This window comes from Nilaparvata lugens, chromosome 12, assembly GCF_014356525.2.
Source record: "Nilaparvata lugens isolate BPH chromosome 12, ASM1435652v1, whole genome shotgun sequence".
NCBI lineage: Eukaryota > Metazoa > Arthropoda > Insecta > Hemiptera > Delphacidae > Nilaparvata > Nilaparvata lugens.
Window position 1 is genome coordinate 20,899,725 of NC_052515.1, and position 25,652 is coordinate 20,925,376.

Genomic DNA, 25,652 nt, shown 5'->3' on the forward strand with positions numbered 1-25,652 from the left:
AACGTGTCTTGTCTTGACTAACTGGTGTGTGCCTAGCCTAACACACACAATGTGTGTTGTTGTGTATTGTGAGATTCACTTCAAAATGCAGCATTGAGCATTCATAATGAATAACATAAATACTTTTGTTTTCATCCAATAAATTCTAACAGTCAGAAATCCACTTTAGACAATCCATCAATTATTGGTTGTTGTCTGTAGGCTATTGATGATTGATTGGTTCACATTATTGATGTTATTGATGAGAAATGCAAACAGTTTGAAATTATTCACTTCAAGACAGACTGCAAGTCGCTTTTAAATGACAGCTTTGGTTTATTAAGAAGCATTGCTGTTATTTGTAAGGTATGCTGACAGTTTAAATGAATCGAAAGCATAGAATAAAGCAGTCTAAGTTTGTTTCAGTATAAATATTTTGTATTATAATTTTTCTCTGTCAAAAGTAAGGCAGACTGAAACTCACTCTGAAATGAAAACATTGGATTGATGGGAAGCAATAATGTTGCTTCTGAGGAAAGCTGACGGTTTGAAGTGAATTGCTTTGAGATAGACTGAAATTTACTCTGGAATGACAGCATAGTTTAAAATGGGAAGCATGAATGTTATCAACAAGGAATGGTGACAATTTAAAGTGAATCACATGTAAGACAGACTGAAACTCACTCTGAAATGACAGCATTGGTTTAACGGGAAGTGTAGATATATGATTGACAAGGAATACTGACAGTTTTTAGTGAATTGGTGTGTTAGTGCGCAGGACTGGCGCGCAACGCTTCTATTCTGTGAATTCCACAGTGCACAAGGTCAGTGAAGGCGACGTCACGGTTGCCATGACAACGGAGCACAGCGAGCCCTCTGATTGGTGGAGAGTGTAGCGCGCTGAAGTTATTTAACCTTGCTGCGCTACGCTGATAAACAAACAGTTGCGAATTGCAGTTGACGCTTGACGGTTGTCTGTGGTGGTAGCCGGTGTTTTTTAAGTTGTTGACCGCACAAATCAAGTCGAAAGTTGGTTAGTAGTGATAAACTTGACAGTAAAAAGTGAACTAGAAACTTAGTGGTGTACGGTGTTTTTGGATTTACCGCCGACTGGAAGGGATTCGATCCCTGATAACGTGAGTAGATTTTTGATAACATTTTTCTTCTAATAAGAAATTAATAACCTTCTGATAAGGAAAAATAACATTTTTCTTTTGATAAGGCCTACTTATTTTTCTCCAACTAGTTATAAAAATAAATATTGAAATGATTTTTTGTGGATTTGACAAATGAATTATTATGAATACGTGATGAAATGAAATAGATTATCATAACAAAAATTATTCTTTTGGACTTGCTTCCGGGCTTCCGCATATTATGTTTGTACAGTATTCTTCTAATAACTCCTTAATAAAAACTTTGCACTTTTTTGCAAAAACTTAACCATACTGATTCATAAAGAGATGAATAGGAAAATGTTATTGTATCCAAAAAGTGCAAAGTCAAGTATGATTGTAGCTTTTTTTAATTCAACTTGAAGTGTATTAGATTATTGTAATAATTATTGTTAGTTGTACGGTTTATTATGTATTGTGGATTCTATGTATAATATGTGTTGTGCATTTAGTGTGGTGTCAGGAGTTTTTCAAGAGGTATTAATTGGGAGGGGATAAAGAAAAATGTATCTGAAAAAATGATTGCTGGTTGTTGAAATGCTATTTCAATTAGGTAATAAACTGTACAGCTACATTGAGATTTGATTAAAAAATTATTGAAAACTCCCAAGCAAGCGACTTGAATTACATTGATTGGAATATTATATCTAGGTCTATTAGATAAAAGGTAAATATTATACTTTTCACACAATAATGATGTCATGGCTAGGAAGGACAAATGATGAAAACGACTCTAGTTGGGATTCTTCATCTAGAAATTAAAAAAAAATTGATAGTAACGTAACAATAATGCATAGAAAAGAACAATTTAACTTCTCACAGTACGATGACTATAATCTAATTCATTTATATTTCCCTATTATATATATGAAGAACTTTAATACAGTACCAATAATTTATTGAAATTGATGTAGCCTAAGTTTTTTTAAATCAGGGTCTCACTATAATAGTAGTGAAGATGTACATTTCAATCCATGAATTCTTGAATTTGTTGAACAATGTTCAAAATTTAGTGTAATATTCCCATTTACATTGCTCAAATATAGTATTGAATTTAAACTGATTAATTTTGTTAATTTCATAAATTTATTCATTTTTATTTAACTTCTGATTCTATAATTAGGTAGTAGAATAAATATAAACTTCATTATAATGAAGAATAAACTTCAATTCAATAGACGGTGTACTGTATATATTATTTGGGGAACTTGGTGTTCAAATTGTTCACTGTAAATATTTAGGAATCTCATGAATCACTCACAACTGCGTCATTGGAAAAATTATCACCATTGTTATCTTGAAGGGTGCTAATTGACTATGTCTGTTATGACATGACATGACATCCTTCTAACTTCAAGGATATTGGTATATCACATGATTGAATGTGATATTTTATACTATCTGTCTGGTCTTTCCAAAAATCAGAAAAACTGGTTATAATCCTACTAGAATGACAGCCATATTCCATTATAAAACTAGAGTTCGACAAATTATTTGATATTGATCTACTATTTATAGAATAATTTCAAACCGGAATGTTTTGTGAATAACTGTTTACTGCCAGAATAACCGGAACTCTATTTAAGATTTGATCAATAATAGGGTTTTATCGTACTTCTTCTAGTGGATGATGAGAAATAAATTAATAACTAGAATGTTAAAATATCAAATAATGATGAATTTTAAAATATCATGAATTTAAGATCGCGAAAGCCAATATACAGGGTGATTACTGGGAAACGCATGTTTTTGACTTGCGTAGTATACAAGGAATGTCGATTGTATTATGCTCTAATAGAACTGAAACTCCAACCAAATAACCCATATTCATTGAATTAGTACTTTCAATTAAGTCTTAAATGCATGTAAAAAATGTTATGAACAATTACATTTATCTAGAAAATTCAAATAATAATAATATTAGCCTATATTGAATATTCAGCAACTCAAGAAGAACAACTGCAGTACTTGAAAAACAATAGTGAATAAAATCGAGGTTTTCCAGTTTTTTTATCAGTTTTAAAGAACTATGAAAACATTTTATTAGCTTGATAAGTTTCGTGATTGAGACTATATTATGTTTGTAAAAAGTTGTAGAATATTCATCAAAACAAACTATGAATTTGATGAATTATGATTTAATAAAAATACCAACTTTTATAGAGAAATAAAATATTAGGTACCGGTATCCAACTTTCCCATAGATTAACTATTGTACAATAGTTTAATTCTTGAAAAGACTGAAAAATGAACATAAATTGTTATGATCTTCAGGCATTTTATTACAAAAGATTGCATTATTCAATATTTTCTAACAATAACATAATGAAACTAAGCATATTTCCAGCTATAATAAAAAGTTGATCTAGCAATTATCTAGCCATAACATAAATCAATAGTTTTTACTATGACACTAGAAAATTTCTCAAACGCCTGGATGATGTCATCGTTTCAATACTCTTTTCATGGATTTGATATAGCTAAGGCTGTTATTCTACAGAATGGGTTTAATTCGAGTTGAATTCCATCTCTGTTATCAATTATAGTGTGAATATTCTCTGACTAATTCAATTTCATCAACAATTTTAAGAAGATTGTCTGACTCATCCAATTTCACGATAAGAAGATTCAACATAGGACGAATTGGAATATTGAAATTTGTTTTTTGTCACATTGAGATGAATCACACCTCTCTGCAATCTCTGGGTCGTATTCATTATCAGAACTTGTGAGAGTGGCTGTTCCAAAGTGTACTGAAAAACTCTATTTTTATGATAGTCTACGAATGCTTTAGAGTGCTTTGAAAGCAGATGTGTAGATAGTAAAACGGTTATGGTATCGACATAATGCTAGCATTTTTTGAGTTTATTGGTTTCACTCCGTTTCTGAGAATGAATAAACTGATAGATTGATCTTTAGCATATTATCTTCTTAACTTGCCTCCTAGCTTTTTGATTTTAGAATTATTTTTTAAACTCTAGACTTTTTCTGTGCATCGTGGATTAGTTTTTCTAATTTTCTTATTTAATTCTTGATTTATTGAAAATAACCTGTTAATTATTCCTACTTCATTTGAAAAATCTCAATTTTCATATTAATTCTATAGACGTTAAGGTAAATCTTCATAAAGTTAACTCTTCGAAAATAAGTATAATATATAGATTAAATAGATATGGAAATGGAACAAATCAATTCAATCACAGCTAAATAAATAGAAGTTTCCTCTATTGCAGTCCAGTATTGAACTGATAATCATAATTTTTATCCTATTCTTATCTAAAAAAAATATTTTCCTTGTTAAAGTTTCTTGATAAATTTGTAATATATAATAAATACAGTAAATTTGATAATGATAAATAATGAACCTAAATCTAGAAACTCTTGAATCAACTGAATATATTAAAAATACTTCTATATAGTTTAGAAAAAAGCACAAAAATTTCTTCCTGTTCCTTTGCAAAGACTCAACCATTCAGTTCCCTTTGAACTGTATTCAAGTTTTCACCTTGTGAATATTTTGCACCTTCCACTCATGAATAAAATATTTATTGAAAAATCTACTTTCATTATTTGACTATTTCCATCCTGAAAAATGGTTGACTATGACCCTTGACCTTGTCTTGTCAGCAACTCGTTCTAGTTATGAAGTGCAGAATTGGAATTAATGTACCGTAAGGCACATTGTAGTAAAGTATGAAGTGTCTGTGAATTGTGAACTTACTGTAATGAGATAATATAAATAAGTTTTCTTTCTGCAGGAACGTGATGTATATGCAAATGAATGATTGTGATGATGCTGATTCGTTAAGCCGTCTGGTTTTCAATTCAATGTCGATGACTTCCAGTAATGATGTGAGTTTCAAGAATTTTCAGTTTTCTTATTCATATTTTGCCAGTATTATTTTTGTATATAAGCTTAAATTACATTTTAAACTAATCAATATATTTGTCAAACACATATAATTACTGCACATATAGGGCCACTAACCTCTTTTCTGGTTCAAACTTCATTTAAATTAATTTAATCGCATCCTCATGATGAAGTCTCGTGTTGCAATAATAAAATTATAATTTCTATGAATTATCTTTCAACTTCAAATTCAGCCAATATGATAATCGACAGTAATATTTAATTAGTTTTAAATGAATTTAATTTGGTCCAGTATTAAGTTTACAGTAACTGTCTTCTTTATAGTATTTTTAAATTAAATAATTTTTTCAGTTTCCACTTGAAATCTGTGGGAAACCCATTTCAACAGAACATGCCAAATTTGCTGATTTATCACCTAAAAACCTATCCAAATATGCTTCATTAATTTTTACAAGTAACATTCAATAATTTATTAAACTTCAAGCAGTTGTGTTTCACCAACTGTATACCGTACTATATTACTCTAATACACTATATTTTTCTAATAGACCAACCGCAGATAACCAAATGAAGTTTAAGTAGGAAATTATTATATTGGGTCATTAACTAGTAAAATAGTAGTCTCTTTACACTTCAATTGATAAGTTTCGACCTTGAAGACAAGCAACAACAACTTTCTTGAGTCATTTCTTGATAAGTTTCAACAATAATTGCAATATACAGTGTTTTAGTTCTGATGATGATGGTTTTTTACTTGTTTACCTTGCCTCGCGCCTAGATTATCAGTTTTTTAGGACCGTAGTTATATGTTTGAAAGCTTGATCAAGTTGGCAAGTCATCACTTATCAACTTTGTCTTTTTTAATTCATTGAGTATTACTGTTCTTATTTATTCAATAATGTGAAAATTAATATTCAATGTAGGCTATACTAGCGGTTTCCTGGCTGATCCTATCCCTGTCCAATTAACAATTTTATGGATTTAAATATGAAAATAAGTGTAGAATGATTTACTTTTAAGATCAAAAAAACATATTAATTTCATTCCCTTTGCAGATGAAATTTTCCCACAATATTTGGGAAAACTAGTCCCTTTCTAGAAGCTCCTCGTAGCAAGAAAAATTGAAAATAATAGCTACTTCTAAATTTATGAGTCTTTGGAAATAAATGAAGAATGATTAACTTTCAAGATTGAACATATTAGAATATGATATTATTCAATGTAAAAATCATGCAAATCAATCGTATTTTGTAGACCTTTTATGGATTTATCTTGACAAAAAATAATATTGATTCTTAAGCTACTAAAGGTACCCATCCATTGAAGCTATCCTTCAATCTCTCATTTTTTTTCCATCTATAATAAATTTTGTTATATGTGTTGATTATATTTTATTATACTAATAACTAATAATTCTAATTTCTTTCAACAGAGCGAATTCTTCGAAAGTTCATCCATAACAAACGTCATAAATGAGGATGTCAATCTTAACACAGCTTATTACGATAATCAACCTATGGAACTGGGTGAAGGCGAAAGTAAGTACTTTAACTTATATTTTTCTATCAACCTGGAACAAAATAAAAATAATTGATACTTCAAATTTTTTGTATTACTGAAAAGAATCCTTTGGAAAATTATCAGTCCAAAATTTGAGACAGTGTATGATACTACTCACATCCTACATAAGATTATGTTTAGTTAGTTCACAAGAAGAGATCTGGCTGCTATTCGCAAACCACTGTGAAGAATAAAAACCAAAGCTATTTTCAAGCTGAACAGAATTTATTTATGAACTGTAAACTGTATTAATAATAATATTTTTGTTGAATGTAGCTGGGTAATATCAATTACCATTGTAATATTTTTCCATCTATTTATCATAAAACGTCTAAATCACAAAACTTCTTCATCAATGATAGAATTATTCAAATTAAAATATACATGATATTTATTCTCATTCAATTATTCCTATTATATTAAGCGAGCAATATATGTATATATTTTTTGTATTTATATTTATGGTTATTTATTTATGTTCAACGGATTTCTAAAACGGCTCTAACGATTTTCACGAAATTTGGAACTTAGTAGGTTTATTATGATATAAAAATTCGATTGCACTCGATTGGTCTCATCTTTGGGAAAACTCGCTGAACGTCATTAAAAGGATAATTCATCCTTGGCTGAAACAGCTGAGACTTTCGTCGTCTGTGGATAGTAAAAAGTGAGCGAGTGATTCTGTGGAAAATCAAAATATCGCATCCCCGAAATTCATAAGTTGTAAAATATAAACACGATCATTTTAGAGAATTGTGTTCTGTTTATCAATAAATAAAAATAACGAGCGAAGCTCGGTGCCCCGATATTTCCCTATTAAGAGTAGAATTTTTTTCTACAGCTTACCCATTTCTTATGACTTGTTATGGAATCTAATCAATAATTATAAAATTTCTCTATTAATCATAGAATTTTTGGTACAATTTTCTTGTCCTTACAACAGAGTGAGTGTTCAAAAAATTACTGTGCACTTGAATTATGAATATGAAATAAATCACCAGATATTTTAATAAAATTAATTTAGTATGTTTCTTTCTTCATGGTTCATGGCAATTTTTCATTAAATCTTTTCAGTAATTTATCACATTTATATAATTCAAGATCATAGTGACTTCCCGAACACTCTGTACTGTTTGTGATTGGATGTGATTTTATGTAACATCCAATCACAAATTACCTACTGTATTACGTTCATTTTTGCTACAGGTAAATCGTTTTGACATCAACAATGACAATATCATCATTTCTGTGTTTTTTATGTTCTAAGTATTCATCATAAAATTTTTTGTTTCAGATAAGGTGAACTTACTAGAATGGACGACAAAGCCGGTGGTGCGATGGAATACAACAGACATCCTAACGTGGGTGCTGGCTGTGGCCAAAGAGAACAACATCGATGCGATGGCAGATGAAACGAACACCATGGTGGCTTTTTCGGATTTGAAAGATGGCGGCCGACTCAGTCAATGCAGCCGCGATGATTTCCTTAGACTCACACCAAATCGAGAGTTTGCTCTGCTACTCTATGCAAACCTCATGAAACTCAAACACAATGAAGATCTCAGTTTTGCCAGTAAGTTTTGAATATCTCAACTCACTCTCTATTATTTTATATTGTGTCAATTTCAGTACTAGTAGGTCACGCCGTTAGATTATAGTAAGATGAATTTGTTAGGTGAGATCAAGTTGTTAAGTTAGGTTGGGTTAAATTAGGTTAGGTCAAATTGTTTAAATTTTATATTCACATTGAAACATTCAAGTTGATAGGTTAGGTCGAGTGTCTGTGTAGTTTTTCAAGTTAATTTTAGTAGGTTGTTGGTGTAGTATACTTGGGTCAGGTTTTAAGTAGTTATGCTAAGCTGTTATAAAAATGCATTAGGTACTGTATTAAAAAAAATATTCATCTAATAGACCACTTGCATGTTTCATGAAAATTCCTGTAACACATATAGTTCTTTTATATAGGAAAAATAGCCAAACCTTATACAAATATATTTACTTTATAGTATGACGGGATTTGTGATTTTTTAGATTTTCAATTGATTCTTTATTCATTCACATGCCAAACTTAAGTCACATCTATAATCTAATATGTACTGTAATAAAATTTGAAAGTTATTTCAATATGTGGACTATAACTTGATTATTTTCATTTTTTTAGGTTTCCAGTCATTGGACCATTACACGAATTCCAGTCAAATGGTGCCATTAATCAGTGTTTCCAGTTGTTATGATTCTGGAGATAATGCTAGTCTTTATCCGCTACAAGGTAAGCTATCAAATTTATCATCTTCCTATTTTATTCAAATTGTTCTAGATTTTGTTTAATGTTTATTGTTGAATATGCTATTATTTGAGCATGAAATCCCTATTCATTAGATGAAATGTTTTTGAAATAATATGACAATTTTTCTTTTATGAAATTGTTTTATATCATAATCATGTTGCAATTATTGAATTTGCTGTAAGATTATTGTTTGAATGTTGGAGTATCACATTTATGAACGCTGAAATATGAAGTATATGTTATCAATAAAGGAGTGATTAATCCGAAATCTTACCTACTTGAAACCACAAATATCCGCTGTAATACAGAATCGGGTTTTCATGCGGAAGTCAGGTAATCTTCATGCGTCAATAAAGGCGATAAAATTTCAACAAATCCACCAAAAATGTTCAAATATGTTTGAAGCCCAGCTGAACCCAACACTGTATGTAATTCGTGAGAAGTGTTATATCAATCTGTATTTGTTGTTATCTATATGTATGTTCTTAGTCTGTTGGATATTTTATTTGGAAATGATGTTTTCTTGCAGTAGTGAATGTGATTTTGTTGTAGTAAATCATTGTTTCCTGAACAGCTTTCTGTGCAGTAGTGAATGTGATATTGTTGTACTAGATCATTAAAAATTATCTCAACCACATTATTAACTAGTGTAACTAGTGTAAGGTAACTAACCACATTACTAACTGGAATAACTATAGTAACTAGCTTTGGTTGTTAAAACCTAGTAAATCAATTAGTAAAAATCATTAAAAATTATTTCAATCACATTTATTGGAACAACTAACGTAGTAACTAGTTTCGGTTTATTGCAAAACATCAAAACCTAGTAAACAGTAAATTAAATAATTAAGCTCACCCGTGCTGTGCTTTGATATTCTCTACCACTCTCCTTCACTCATATCTGTGAGCAGTCTTGGACTGGCATTCTCTCACTTCTAATCCTGCCAAGTCCTTTATAAAAAAAGCACCATCAGACCGACAATACAATCGGTGTGTCAATATAATGGACAAGATCCACAAGACATTTTTAATTAATTCTGTTGTATCCTCAGGTAGTATTGTAATAAATTTACTCATGAATTAGTTGGTTATAACACTCATTTAACTCTTTCGGAACAGCTAGCGTATGTGTACATTAATCCTCTTTAAGTCCGGTTTCCATTATTTTTTTAAAATTATTATTTGATTAATTGATTAATTTTCGATTTTTGCAGAAGACTTTACGGGCGCAGGCGACAGTGGATACGAGGACCCATCTGACTCAGAGTTGATGGGAATGCTGAACCAGCACAATGCCGAGACGGTCGACTACGCTACACTGCCCGTAATGCCGATGTCGGCCTTTGGGTTGGCGGCAGCAGCTGAGGAGGCGACATCCTCCTCGGAGGCCGAGTCTGAAGAGGAGACCGTGGTTGAGGAGGAGAGTGCGGTTGTACTGACTAGTGAGGGAGGCGCCAAGAAACGGCCCGGAAGGCCGAGGGGCATCCGAAAAAAGAAACCAGGTGAGAAGAGGATACTATTCATTCATAATTTTTATTTTACCATTCATTCAATTATTTATTAATCTATTTACCTATTTGTTTATTTTTTCATTTGATGATACAAACATCATAACATGCATTAGAAAAGGACCAACTTGCTTAGCCCAAACCTGTTTCTTTTCCGAAGATCTCAGCGTTCCGTTTAACTTGTAAGAACGTGTATCATGGCCTCTCAGTAGTTTCAAAGTCAAGGAAAGCAGCTGAATGGTGTGCCTCCATTATGCTATACATTTCTGGGATAACAAAAACATGAGATAGAACGCTTGAAAAATTCAGCGTCTGCAAGCACTACCTCCGTAAGCAAAAGTGCAAGACAAGTGGTTGATGGTAACGTCAGCACAGGTAGGGCTCCCACACCAATAAAAACACTATCTGATATAGATCAGCTGAAATCAACAAATTTTTATTGGTGTGGATGTCATACCTGTGCTGACGTCACCAGAATTCACTATGGCTTTGTTTACGGAGGTAGTGCTGCAAGCCACATGATTATAAAGAGTGAAAATGACAATCCTGCCTCATATTATCAATATACAGTGTTGCATTTCAGCCTTTCTCATAGCAACCAGCTGCTTGCAGTTGGAATATTTCAGTCAAATATATTGTGAATTTCCAGCCATCAGTATAGAATTTAGTACACAATGTCTACCATGCAGCCGGTCTCCTAACTTTAAAATCCATTAGAGACCAAAATCCGATCCTCAGACTATTTTTGACATTATTGGAAAAATTATTTCTAAGAAACTTTCTCGCTTTCACCACTCACTTATCTTTTGAAACAAAAAAGGTTTCTAGCATGTCGAAAACTTCATGTTTTTTGCTCGAAATGTCTCGACATTGATGAACATTAATTGAAAAATAATCATGTGTTGGAACAAAATGATCCAGACACCAATAAAAAGAAGACATTCTCCCCGTTATTCTGATATACAATTTTCACTGATTACGACATTTTTGGCAACCGTGTAATTTCTTCGGATGGAGGGCCACGTTTCAACTCATTTTATGCAAACTCATAAAAAATGACAATTTTGTAATAATTTATTGTATTACTTTTGTTTAATTAGTTTGAATTGATTGCAGAAAAAGTAGGAAGGCTGTGGGAGTTCATCAGAGACCTGCTAAACGACTCGAGGTATTGTCCGAGCATCATTTGCTGGGAGGACTACGAGAAGGGCACATTCCGATTTGTGCAGAGTGAGAAGGTAGCCAAACTGTGGGGCGAAAAGAAGGAGAACTCCGAGATGAACTTCGAGAAATTCAGCAGAGCCATGAGGTAACATTCATCAAATAAATCATCAATCAATAAAATACATGTATTATTCGTCAAAGCAGATGGCGCTATCTTTTTCTATATCTGCGACTTTACCAGATAGATTTTTTAACAATGTAGAAATATAATTAATTAACAAAATATTTGATCACAAATATTGTGAGATTATCATGAGCATTGAAACGTGATTTTTTGATGGAACATATTTCTATTATTGATTGAACATGCTAAATGTTTCATCAGTAGTAATTGATAGAAACCGGTCTACAGAGAATGTAGGGTTCTATAGAGAGGTCCACGTTATAATGACAGTGTTTGATTAACATTGGTGTTGCTATCCGTGTCAATCATTTGTCAAAGCAGATGGCGCTATCCTCCTCTAGCTCTGCTACGTTGCCAGACAGTTTTTTAACAATGTAGAAATATAATTAACAAATAATTATATTCGATCACAATTATGAAAATTCATTATTTAATCGGTGAAAAGCATTTTTTCTTGGGAAATAAAATACAGTATTATTGAGTATTTAAAACAAGGATGAACAGTTAATATTACATCAGATATATACCGGTATCAGTCATCCTGTATAGAAGGAAGTGGCAAGGCAAAGGATCGGAACGTTATTCTCTTATCTTCCTTCACTCCCATTATAACGTGCACCTCACTAAATGTATAGTAAGTACATTTTTTGTTAGGGCTACCTACTCTTAAATATCAAGAAATAAAAATAGATATTTATTTCTTGATATGTGAATTTTAATTCTATAGAAAATATTAAGTAGCCCTGTAGACTTGAATAAAGCAGACTGTAGACTGTAAACTTGGATAAATTGAGCATCATAAGTTAAAATTGAACATCAGGTTTAACAGTGTTATGAACCATGACCGATGATAGGCTAAAACAGCCTAGATAAAACGTGACCTCTTCGTCTCCTATGATATGATGAGTCAAACGTTTAAAAAGAAAAGTTTTCCTTGTAGGATGTAGAACGGGTGCATGTAACGATTAGAACAAGGCTTTTCCCCACCGAAAGATTGGTTATTCCTCATCGATTCTAATAGTATCTCGAATTCTTCTCCTTCATACTCTTCTACATCTGTTGAAGATAAACACTTCTAATTATTATAATTGTATCGACGACTTTTTAATATTGAATCTTATTGATATTTGTATAATATTGTTCCAGGTATTACTACAAAAGCAAAGTGCTAATACCCGTCCAAAGGCGTCTTGTTTATCAGTTTGGACCGAAGGCGATGATCAGACAAAACCAGGCCTTGCAGAGCTCAAATCCCTACAAAAATAGTTATCTATCTTAGAAAAAAAGCCCACATTCCAAGAATGAAACAGTATTACAAATAGTATTCAATTAGCACTTTACTTTTGTAGTAGTACCATAGCTGAAACAATAATACAATGACATTTGTTATTATCAAAAATCTTTTGATTTCGGATTTTAACAGAATATTTTTATTTTCATTTCAGGTACCACTACAAGAAAAATGTGCTAAAATCAAATAAAACTCGTCTTGTCTATCAGTTCGGACCGATGGCAATCATTTAACAAAACCAGGATCTGTCGAGCTCTATCAAACCTCTATCTTCTTCATGCTCCAACTTCTATCAAATTGGTCTCCCATCGTAATAGCCATTCCAAAAGCGTTGTTAGCACTTTGCTTTTGTAGTAGTACCTGAAACAGTACAATAAAATTTTGTTGATTTCAAAAGTCCTCGATATCCTTGAAGGATTAAGAATTCGAAAATTAACAGAATTTCTCTTTCATTTCAGGCACTACTACAAGAAAAATGTGCTAGTACCAAATCCCAGTCGTCTTGTCTATCAGTTTGGACCAAAGGCGTTGATCAGGCAAAACCAGACTCTGCCAAGTTTAAACCTCTTTCAAAATATTTATTCATCGTAAACAAATTATAAAAATAGACGAACTATGAAGCTGGGCTCATCAATCTTGACGCATCATGAATCGAATATCAATCTTGATGTAAGAAGTCAAAGTTTCTGCATTCCCAATCTGGAGTCAATATAGTTCTTGGAGTGCCTTCAGCTTTTTTCAATTTTCTTGAAGTGTTTTCAAATATCTAAAAGGCTCATCAACTTCTTGAAAGTTAGAGATCCTGGTCTGCTAATAAGAACTGTGATAATTTTTAGAGAATTTGTGTATCGGTCCAAAATCATCTCAATTCATATTATTTGTGATAATAGTGATATGATGCCATAAGTTCATAAGTGTGATAATGAACTTGGATGCGATGATGATGAATTTAGTTCATGACCTTATATGAATGATGAAGCCTATAGTCGTAAATTAGATTCAGCGATGAATCTGAATATTCTCAAATGAGATGGCAAATTCAGAAAATGTGTATGATGTAACAATAATTTACAGAAAATGAATGTGTTCATGAAATTAAGCTTCACGTTTAATTCATTTGAAGAATTTGATAGGTAGTGAATTGAAGCATTTCGTGATATGTGGTAAATATGTGAACAAACTGAGTTTTTCAATCTTTCACGTTGAAATATACATTCATGTTATATTGTGGAAATGCTGATTCATTAGAATATACTATAAATAGTAAACTATGTATTGTATAATGGGTGGAATCAAAATTGTAGACGATAATTTTTTTTTGTTGTGTGGTATGGTACCATTATATGACTGAAATAAGTTGTAAAATCTAATATTTTATGTTTGCTTTGGAATGATCTCTGAAGATACTTATTCAGGCTGTTTTTAATAGAAAGAGATCAAACTCTGTACTGTAGTCTAAAAATGATGATTCCCCTTTTAATGGCGTGATAAGATTGAATGTGTATCTGTTTTTTTGTTATAAAGTAACCAACTATCTTATTATTGTGCTTTGTATACTTCTCTTTCGTAATTTAGTTAAAATGTAAAATGCTATATTGGCTTCGAGTTCTATTGGTGCTAATATTTTCTAAGCATATATGTTGTAAAGATTTTCCTTAAAATAATTCTAATGTTCTTAAATCCTCACATGAGTTTATTACTATTATCTCCAAACAAATAATTGTACAGAACATCAAATTAAGTTGATTAATTCATTTCTAGAGATATCTTTACTACATCGAATATAAATAATCTTAGTATTCCATTGAGTGTTGATTTAGAAGTTACTGTCTTTATCCTATTTTTGGATAATAAGTTGATCTTAAAATGAAAAATAATACTGTTAAACATAATTTTTTTAATGAATCTTATAAATTTATACATTTAGTTTCATAAATCTATATAATTTATAAGTTCAATCAATGATGATTTAAAAAGTATTCTGAATATTCCCAATGAATGTGGGTTTGCTAAGGGCAAATATGTAAAGAGAAAACTAATTCACGTTTTAGATGAAGACATTCAACGAAACTATAAGTTGATTACTAAGAGTATGAGTTTCTTAATTATGCTAATTAGATTAGAGGCTCTCATCATGAATAAAAGTTCATTAATCTCCATTATCACGCAAATATTATAAGTATTTTCAACTGATAAGATGTGAATCATGATAATTATTTTTTCTATTATCATTAATTTATAGATGAAATTAATCCAATGGGTTTTTGCCTTCTCTAATCTAAATAAGATTAGCCACATAAATCTGAAACCCATTTACAATTAAATATAATATTCCTGATTACTTTAAGACCTTGGGGCATGATAACTGTGCCGAAAGTTATATTGGCTGTGCTTATTACAGATTACGACATATATCACTCAGTAAATTAAAAATAATAATATCCTTGAGAAAATTTGTTTTCATGTTTCAAAAATCAATTAAATAAATTATTTGGGAAAGTTATTCAATAAATTAATTATATCAAATTTATTTTGTCTTGGTTACCACAAAATATTTCTTCATTGATTTGTGATTGTAAACTCATAATCGTAGATTCTGAATTTTATTCATTCAGAATAAATTTATATGGATTCTCATATTCTAATTTTTAAGCTTTGTAATTTATTATACTTGACTATGATTTCTGTATCTCTCACTTCTTTCAGCTTCAAAGTGTAACAATTCTAGATTATTTAAAAAAACTCTCCGTCAATTTTCTAATTTTGCAATCCAAATCACAAATTCTAAATCATAAGACTGACTACCTTCATGATAAGAAAATCAAAAAAACTTACAACTACTGTAAAAACCTATTGTATATAATGTAAATATTATCACCTTAGATGTAACATGTTATTGTTTGATAAATATATTGATAAAAAGTTATGGTAATAATTATTTTCAATGAAAAATATATCTGTATTAAAGAACAGTCCATTGTCATAGAAAATGTTGTTTTATATCGTCACAAGTTTATACTTAATCAAAAATATTGATCAATAGAACGGAACAATCAAACAGTTACAAATTAATAATATTCAGTTTAGATGATTTTCTACTTTTTGTACTGTATGTGTATCTATCTAGTCTTAAGAATATGATTATTGAATTAAATGGAAATATTCTGTGAAGATTTGTGTACTCATTCACTAACCTTGGGAACTTACTTCACTAACCATTAAATTTACTCACATATTTCTCGTCAGTAGTAATTTGAATAATGATCTTGAATTTATATTAAGGAGGAGATATCGAGTAGTTGTTAGGCATTTGATTTAGATTGAATTAATTATCAAAGATACATGAACAAATTACAAATCGAAGAGAAAGTTGTCCTTATTTGAACATGCATATTGTGTAAAGTACTCTTATAAATTTATTAGTACTTTAATGATTCACGTTGAGTACGTTAGAAGCTTTCCCCTCCTGCATTTACATGACTTCTTTTTTTTGAGAAAGCTGAAAGGTAACATGACGTGAATTATCTCGACTCCTTTTATAGCATTATTGTACCATATTAAAAGAAAGTAATTTTTTGCAGTTTGAGAAATGAAAGAGCGTGAGGATTTCAAAGTTTTCAAGAGAGGACTCCCTACTTGAAGATCATTTTAATCACAGGTAGTCTGGAATCCCCCTACAATTAGATCACATCTAGATTCTGATTATGGGACGAAAACTAAGTAACATACACCACCAATAAAATAAATATAATTTCAAATTGTTTGTAGAAATTCTTTTGAATCCATATACTAAAAATATTCATTTTTCTTGATTTAAGTACACATTTTAAAATAGGTAACTACGGAAGTGAAAATAACTCAATGGATGAGTATAATTAATAGAGCTTTTATTCGCATAAACGTTAAAATACATACACAATTTTTAGGTAGTCTTATGCTAGAATAATTGAAAAATAAACATGTAAATATTTAACATGAAAAATTATAGTAATATTAACTTCACCAACTGTACAAGTATCACATATTTTGGGTTATATCTTCGCATTGCATTATATCTTCGTATTGTTTGCGACATTTGAAAAATCTCAAAGATTAGTCTGAACGGATTTTAAAATCGTAGGATATTGAGCAATTCAACTATTGTAAGATGGCCCAGTTGCACAAAAGCTGGTTAAATTTTAACCGTAATTAATTTCACGAGAAACAATCAGAAAAGCCGTCTTTTCTAAAAAGACCTTCTCTGATTGGTTCTCGTGAAATTAATCACGGTTAAAATTTAACCGGCTTTTGTGCAATCGGCACTATGTCCATATACTTGATTTTGATTTCAAAATTCCCATAATATAATCTTATTCAATCCAGTTTATACTTGTTTCGTAGATGTGTGAGTTGAATACCCAACCATTGATGGATAAGCACAGATACAGCACAGATCTGTGTCTTCTCATATTGTTGAACTCCATTTCAAAATTCGGTCACATTCATTTCAAAATGATGGGGAAACTACGAAAAATATATTTCATGCCAAACTCATCATTGAATTGATTATATAAAAATCTAGTTTTTATATAGATATCCAACATAGCCTAATAATGAATAAAAGTTGAAATTTTGTAGCGACAACTTTATTATTGATAAATGCGTTTTAATCTCAGCTACAGTACTAAAATAAAATAGTTGAAACCAATGACGATGATATAATGCAAAATAGTCCCTTTTTATTTACAATATAGGCCATAAATTCTACAATTATTATCGATTTCAACTGCAATTGGACAAAACAGAAAAATCATCAGGTCTCAAAATCCAGTTATCATTAAAAGTATCTCTTTTATGATTTTCATCCTCAATTTTCTCTTGAACTCACAATGAAATCAAACTATTCATTTTTGATGCATAGTCTTACGTCAGATTGTTTATTATTGTAACAGATTTTGTTCATTATAGATTTGGGGGTTGGGACAATATGCACCATCTAAGTAACGCTAACCTACATGAAGGTAGTATTATACTGTTTTTCATTTCCGGTTTAAACCAACAGCTGATTTATCTCCGTTAAAACCGAGATGGTGCATAATAGTTATGGGCCTTTAATTCCAATCGGAAAAGTGAATTATTATACTGTGTTTCATTAGTGGTTTAAACCAACAGCTGATTTATATCAGTTAAACCCGTGATGGTGCATATGTATCTTTAATTCCAATAGGAAAAGTTTCAATTAACTTATTGCATTTTTACAATAAAAGCCTATCGCATCTAAACTTCGAGATTGATTGTTAGAGAAGACTTTTCAAGTTCTAACTCCGCCTGATAACCAATTTTAAATTTTCACTGGAGACCCCAATCAAAACTGATATTCGAGTTGCAAGTTTGGCGAGGCCATAAAAGCACACATAATAATCGAGTCGCAGTATACAGTTATTATTGAAAGTATATATTTTATTTACAATAGACTTCTAGTTCAATCTGAAGAACTTTAAGGTGGATTCCCACATATCAGTGACCAGTACAGTGAAAATATAATTCCTATAAGATCTAATGGGACTATTCCCACTCAGCCTGAGTGAGCGAATATGAATAACCCCATTAGAACGTACGGGAATAATGTTCTCACTGTATGGGACACGTTCACTTATATATGTGGTAATCCGCCTATTAACACTTACTTATCTAACAATCATTCGTCTAACCATTCGCATCGCAGAGATTCGCCAATCTTCAGAGAAAATTACAACAAACCTTGCAGAGTTACAATTTCGGATTTAATGCAAAGTACTTTTCCCTTTTTTATTTACAAGACTTGTAGTCCAATGTGAAGCTCTTCAAACATTCACTGATAAGTATCTTCTTAGGCTCTACTCACACTAGTACAACGAAATCGTAAGACTCCAGTCGTAGATATTTAATATTTATTTATTTGTGGACAGAATCACAAATCATATAAATATGACTAGGAAGGAACAACAGGCTTGGCCCAGTCTTATAATACCAGTCTTTCAGACCTTTCGACTTGACTCATTTAAAATTGTATAATATTACACTATTATACTTTTTTAATGGTATAAAATGGAAAATATTACTACTTTTTCAAAAAATTGAACGTGCTCTCGTTTATATCCACGCTACTCCAGTTCAAATCCTAACCTCACATTATTGAAGATACAGGATACTCAAGTCTCTTTGCCACCAAAATGTCCAGTCGCTTAGAAACTCAGTCACCGAATCTGGAGTGCACGAACGGCTAAAATCCCTAGCAGTGATAGTCTTAGGGCCAGACAAGTGTCTTTTGAGCTTCCTGCCCTGTCGACTCTAAAATCGTCGACTGAATACGCCTAACATGGTCTGGTTCTTATTTGAGTCGAGGATTATTATGGGGTTTGAGACGGTATTTGAAGGTTAAATTTGGCTTAGGGAATAGTTTGGGGTAGGGTTTTAAGGGCACTGTAACTTACTATACAGCATAATGTTAACTAGATGTCAGATTTCAATTATTTTAATTTCGAATTAGGAATTTTGTTAATACAGACGACAAAACTCACTTGGAGCGTTGATGTACGGAGTCACTTCGCGATTTGAGTCTCCGCTAGTGTGAGTAGTGCCTCAGGGTGTGATCACATTGAATACGTATATTTGCAAATAAATGCACATCTGATCATCCATGAGCCGAAGAACAAAATTTGAAAAGTGCCATTGAAACACGTTGTGACTTGCACTTAGCTGCTCACACTGAACGTAACCAGCAAATGCAAGCGTTCAGTGTGAGTGTTCCCATTGCTCTTTCCAGATTTTGCTTCTCATCTGCACGCTTGGTCATGCATAAGATAACCAAGCTTGCACTTGCACAATATACACATTAAATGTGATCACACCCTTACTCATCAGTGTGTTTGTTTCTAAACCAAACTTTCTTATCAATCTCGCTCATCAACCAAACGTTCTTATTAACCAATCACTCTGTTATCACTCGCGCCGCAAATTGTCCAGTCTCGCCTGTAGATCGGCATCGGCATCGGAAAGTGTCCCTCCGCCTCCACTGGCTCCTCCCCCACCCCCTCCAGCGGCGGCGGCAGCAGCAGCCATTGGTGTTTTGCCGCTCGCTACGCTCAGCGAGTTGTTCGCTTCGGGTAGACCGCCTAGTTGCTCTGTCAACTGTAGTCCAAGCTCGTCCAGCACTTGCGACACTATTGCTTCGCTGTAAAACACACCCAAAGATTCAGTCAACGCTATACATCTACTCTATCCATGATATAGAATTCAGTGGCAAGATTACAATATGTTGGAGGTTATGTTGAGGTTTGGGAGAAATTGCACTGTATGGGCTTCTCTCAATTACTTGTAAAACCGATCACGTGGGACCCGTTTAAAACTGTAAAATTCGCGTCACTTCTAAGAGAAACCAATTTACTGAACTTTAAATGCTATAAGAGATGCCAATATATATTATATATTATAATATATATACTGCACCTATAGTGCAACTAGTGTTCCATAGGAGTTCATTATAACGGCTTTTGTGTTGAAAATTTGAGATTACAAACCTAACGATTAGATATGAATCGTAAAAGCAATATAGAACTCAAACAATTCAAATCAAATCAAATTTCATTTATTCCATGATTTGCATGAAAAAGAAAAGCTTTGCAACATAGAATCGTCACAATCAATAATAAAACTTATAATAGTGCAAGGAGGAGACGTCAAAAAACAACACTGCCTCTAGGAGCACCCTTGGAAGAGATTGATCAGTTTAAAGGGAATTTTATTTTGTAATAATTCTATGATATTTAATTATCTTCCCTCAAGACGTACACACATCCATCCACTGTGTATGGCACTCTTTTCAACAGAAACCTTCCAGTTCATCTGCCGCCATAATGATCATACAACATAAAAATCCATTGAATCATCGAATATAATGAATTTATAGGTTATGTACTTTAGCCGCAGCGGACCTTTAGGGACAACATTTTTGGTTCGCTCTCATAGCGATAACTGACAAACTGCTTATCATACAGTATTTCACTAATCGATGAGACAACATTGACCTTCCCTACTCTAGATTAGCTAAGCTGCACACTTGCTACCCAATGCGCGCATTAAAAATCTCAATAGACTTCCACTGCAGATGCGGGAGCTGGAGGAGAGAGTGATCAAGAAAGTGCTCCGAGAGAAGCTAATTAACATCACTCTCTATTCTTTGAATGAGGAGGAGATTGTATGTTTTGTCAGTCATCTTGAGATTAGTGTAAACATTTGAACTTTTATGTTTTCATTATTCAATAATGTCTATCCGGTATATACACTTCTGGTCACAGACAGAAGAAAAATGAATTGAATACATTTTCTCAGTTTAAAACGGGGTTATGAACGAATAAATTAACGATGAAAAACTATATTTAAATTGATATCAGAAGGAGATGATAAATAAAAATAATTAGTTTCTCACCTTTCATCTTCGTCTCCCTCATCTTCCATCGCATCATCGATGGCGTCATTCATCACCTCCTCTTTCATGTCCATCATCTCCGATTGCTTTTCGAATTCCTGGAGAATGCGTTGTATTTGTGGAAGATTCATTTGCCTGCCATCAGAAAATTATTGATATTACTCATAAAAATATTCACGTTACTGGTTAAAACTAATTGGATTCATAATGAAGTTTGTAGAGTGAATGTTGATGTTGTGGAACTTTTCAATCATTGAATAAACTTCAAGATTTTGTCATATTTGAAATAGAGTGGAATATTGACAAAATCTCAAGTCTCTTCAATATAGTTGGATTCAGTTAAAAATTAATCTGGTGCAGTTATTAAATTGAAACGGAAATTCCCTTACTCAGTTTGACAAGAGATTTGGCTTTATATGAAATAAACTGACTAGATTTCACTCTTGTCTTGAAACCTACTGCTAGCTAATAACTTACTGCTCATGTTGAAATTCAGCAACAGAATGTTTAAATATTTTTTTTACGAAATTCGACTTCAGCTTCAGGAGATTCAACAATTTAGATGAAGGTTATCGATTTGAAAAAAGAAATCAACAAGAATGTTGATTTCAAGCATGAATCATCCAAGTTGATTACTTCAGACAAGATCCACTGGAGAATCCTAGACTTCAATTCATAGTAACTTAGAAAAGAGTGCAGGTATTTGGGAAATGGTGAACGGTAACTATTCATCATCATTCTACTGGAATTATTGGGTTGTTATTCTAATAGGGTAATAATAAGTTGACAGAAAACAATTCTTTCTTGGTTAACCCCATAGTAACATACAGTAGTTATTTGTAAACGAATATGAAATGGTAGAATACATTCAAATTCACTTTATTGTGAACAACTGATTTGACATAACTATATTTAAAGATCATCATGAGTGAGGTAAGTTGATAAGGTATTAGAGTAGCATTGGATTGAAATAACTAGTCAGATTACACTTTAGTCAGTTACATTGAAAATAAGGTTCTAGAATTTTAAGGATACAAACAAAATTTCAAATTCCGGTACACGACTAAAAATAATTACCACTGAATTTTTGTCAACTCTCCAGGTTTCTAACTAATAGTGTGATTAGTGAGTGACTACGCAAATAGTGATAATGTGACTACGCAAGTAGACCTTTAATACCTTCTGCTTCATCCATTACTCACACTTGTAGGATTGATGGCATCATAGAATTCAATTTCAATACACATGATAACACAACAACTATTCAGAAGGCAGATAAAACAGTGACTGCTTTAAAAAATTCAAATCATCACTCATAAAATACATTTATTCCTAGAGCTAGTAGCCATCATATTGACACTTTTGACACAAATAAATAAATAATCTTGATATTTGACAACATCTTTGTGTTTTCAGTATCGAATTTCTTTTTGAATCGAGCTCGGATGAATATAATATAATGAAACTTAATTAGGCCTCTGTTGAAATACTAAACTATGTCCAAATAATAAATCATACCTATTCATGTTTTGCATAGCTTTTGTAACGCCTTTCATGGCCTGCGCCATTGCATTCTGGGAACGCAGCGTTTGTATTTTGAGCGATACAGCCTGGACGTTTGCTTTCATCAGCATAAACTTCTTCACATAGCGTCGCGTTCGCACCAAGTCTTTTGCCATAATTTTCACAGAATCCTGTAAAACAAAAAACAAATTTCAATTTATAGCTGTCCGTTGTAGGTCTAGGATTTAACATCCTCAGGACAATTATTGTAGTGTCACTGATTCAATTAGGATGAGGAGACGACGCTAATCTAAATTTGATAAAGAGTTTAAATACAGCATAAGTGAATAATTTTATCACTAAAATAAAACAAATTCAACTAAGTATCCGGTAATATATATGCATATGCAATCATAGGCCAACAAAAAAAAAAAAAAAAAAAATTAGAAACATTCAAAGAGTGAATAAATTTTTGGCCTGTGTAGCCGGGAGACATTGCTGTTCCCGGCCTGCAAAATCTGAGTTTCAAATTGAAAATTCAAAACAAAATTCACTCATCTTCCAACACTTTGAGGTTGAAATGTATTCGTTATCCTTATTCTGAAATTTCTTCAAAAATTCAGTTAAAAAAAACTTTTCGTCCGGTAATTAATTGAATGGCACAGCTTATTACTTACTTCAAAAGTAGTTTTATTTTTTTCATTTTAAATTCAAGTACTGAATAATCATGTAAACCTATTGTCTTTAAATATTTTATGAGACATGATTGGCCGAATTGGTCAAACCCTGGATAATTTTCTATAATATGATGCATATTATCTTCAACTAGAAGATAGATTCATGCTCACAGGACTAGAAGTAGGTCGAATATCGACGTACCCACATGCAAAATTTCAAAATCAAAGAACGTTTCCCTACACTGACAATGATAATGTTTGGCATAAGTTTTTAGTTTTTTTTTGTGGATAAGTATTTTTATTTGTTTATTTATTTTATCTATTTGTTTATTTATTATTATAATTTTTACAAGAAAACACTGAATGGGAGAGAAAAACTAAGGATACTCCTTGTACTATTTCTCTCCCAAATTTAGATAATATTATTTTAAAAGTCCGAAATAAGGTTATGAAATTAGTATTGACTATTCAGTGTTTATATTTATGACGCGATCTATCCAGGGACGCCAAGCATCAATCAATGAATCAACATTTTTATTCACAACTCAAAACAATTGGGGGGCCTGCCAAACTCGAAGGTTTTGCGGCGGGTGCCCAGTTACAAAATTTAAATAAACTGAGAAAAAATAAATTTGACACTATGGCATTGATCTAGAAATTAGAAAACTCAATAAATATTATTTTAACATAAAAAATGAAAGCCTTCGATATTATGAGTGCTACCAGAAGTACCTTCCACATAATATTGAATAATAAAGAAAGTTATATAAGTTTATTACCATTTGACCTTCCTTGGCCATTTTCTTTATATCGGCTATAATTTTCTTTTCTTGCTGTTCCATTCGAGCTCTTTCTCTGTCCAAGTCTCTCATTGCTTTGTTCAATGCTCTCTGGTTATTACGGAGCATCTCTTCTGGCGTTATACGCCTTCCAAATAGCCACTCCATGTTTGATCTGCAAAAAATGAGTTTATCTATTAAAAAACTAATTTAATTTAAAGCTACGTTTACACTATGTAGCTGAAGAGCTATATAGCTTTGCTATATAAAATTTGTGCTACATATAGCTCTGCTATAAGTAGGTTTAGCGCTAATTTTATGTAGCAGAACTATATGTAGCTCTGCTACATGTCAATTTTTGTTTATAGCAGAGCTAGATCTACCTGCTCTGTCCTTGAAGGAAGGCTGCCGCAGCTGTTTGGCGCCTACTGGATTTACACCAGATATACCGTACTCATTTGTTGTCAGAGTGCTAGTAGGTTACTGTGCTTTGCGGGCATTTATTTTTGATCTATAAATTATTGTTCAATGATGGAGAGTGAATTTGACTGGAATAAAGATAATTATCCAATATCTTATTTTTCTTTTTCCCAGACTAGGCACTAAACAACGGTAAACAGCGTCGGCAGCCTTCATCAAGGACAGAGCAGCTACATATAGCTCTGCTATAAGCAAAAATTGACATGTAGCAGATCTACATATATTTCAGATTCTCTTTGATATTTACCGAAAATTTTGAATGGCTAATTCTCTGCTATATGGCTGAGAAAATAGGCTTAAAACTGCTATATTATAGCCGAGCTATATAGCAGATCCCCAGTGTCACTTTTCGAACTTGTAGCAGAGCTATATAGCTCTGCTACATAGTGTAAACCAAGCTACTATACCTTTGGAAGAATCATATAAATTTAAATTTTAAAATGGTTTAGCAGTTGCCTGGTTTCTGGACTTATCTTAGAGCAGGTCTCCCTAATCAAACAATTTTGACAATATAACAATAACCTAAAATAAATTAATTTCTAAACTTGTTTAAATAAAAGCAATTAACGTAGTCAGCATGTTTATGAGAAATTTATAATTTAGAAAATTGTATTTATAATAATTAAGGTTTTACAGTTTAAACAGCCTTGATTTTGTTTTTCTTTGAATGGGTGTAATGGCTATTGAACTCTCTTTTCCTAGGAAGAGATAGACTAGAAAATACACTAATATTGTTAAATCTAGCATA

The 25,652-nt window shown here is 32.0% G+C and overlaps 2 protein-coding genes across 8 annotated transcripts in view; one reads left to right on the forward strand and one right to left on the reverse strand.

The window, feature by feature from the left end:
• Window positions 1-16,190, forward strand: part of LOC111059057 (ETS homologous factor-like) — a 72,436-nt gene extending 56,246 nt beyond the window's left edge. Inside the window, exons 1-8 of one of the 6 annotated variants that reach the window (XM_022346664.2) lie at window positions 890-1,115; window positions 4,913-5,006; window positions 6,458-6,563; window positions 7,880-8,158; window positions 8,747-8,854; window positions 10,087-10,374; window positions 11,497-11,689; window positions 12,875-16,190. In XM_022346664.2, coding sequence (XP_022202356.2) covers window positions 4,920-5,006; window positions 6,458-6,563; window positions 7,880-8,158; window positions 8,747-8,854; window positions 10,087-10,374; window positions 11,497-11,689; window positions 12,875-13,007 — 1,194 coding nt within the window. In that variant the 5' untranslated portion in view covers window positions 890-1,115; window positions 4,913-4,919 and the 3' untranslated portion in view covers window positions 13,008-16,190. Of the gene's footprint in view, window positions 1-889; window positions 1,116-4,912; window positions 5,007-6,457; window positions 6,564-7,879; window positions 8,159-8,746; window positions 8,855-10,086; window positions 10,375-11,496; window positions 11,690-12,874 lie in introns of those variants that run through there. The other 5 variants (XM_022346665.2, XM_022346663.2, XM_039439114.1 and 2 more) reach the window with 5 other exon arrangements.
• Window positions 14,338-24,626, reverse strand: LOC111059059 (charged multivesicular body protein 2a). 2 transcript variants are annotated; one of them, XM_039439116.1, is made up of 5 exons: window positions 24,425-24,603; window positions 22,984-23,159; window positions 21,466-21,600; window positions 19,949-20,211; window positions 14,338-19,918 (listed from the first exon to the last, which is right to left on the reverse strand). In XM_039439116.1, the coding sequence occupies exons 1-4, from the start codon at window positions 24,590-24,592 to the stop codon at window positions 19,980-19,982; spliced, it is 711 nt and encodes a 236-aa protein (XP_039295050.1). In that variant the 5' UTR covers window positions 24,593-24,603; the 3' UTR covers window positions 14,338-19,918; window positions 19,949-19,979. The 2 variants fall into 2 exon arrangements, with proteins under 2 accessions (XP_039295050.1, XP_039295049.1); XM_039439115.1 differs by having other exon boundaries at window positions 16,898-20,211; window positions 24,425-24,626.
• Window positions 24,627-25,652: the final 1,026 nt, after the last annotated feature.

Coding starts and splice junctions, on each gene's coding strand:
- LOC111059059 (XM_039439116.1), bottom strand. CDS start 24,592: ATGGAGTGGCTATTTGGAAGGCGTATAACGCCAGAAGAGATGCTCCGT. Junction 23,160..24,424: donor TGGCCAAGGAAGGTCAAATG/GTAATAAACTTA, acceptor TTTGTTTTACAG/GATTCTGTGAAAATTATGGC. Junction 20,212..21,465: donor GAGGGAGACGAAGATGAAAG/GTGAGAAACTAA, acceptor TGTGTTTTACAG/CGAAGCAATAGTGTCGCAAG.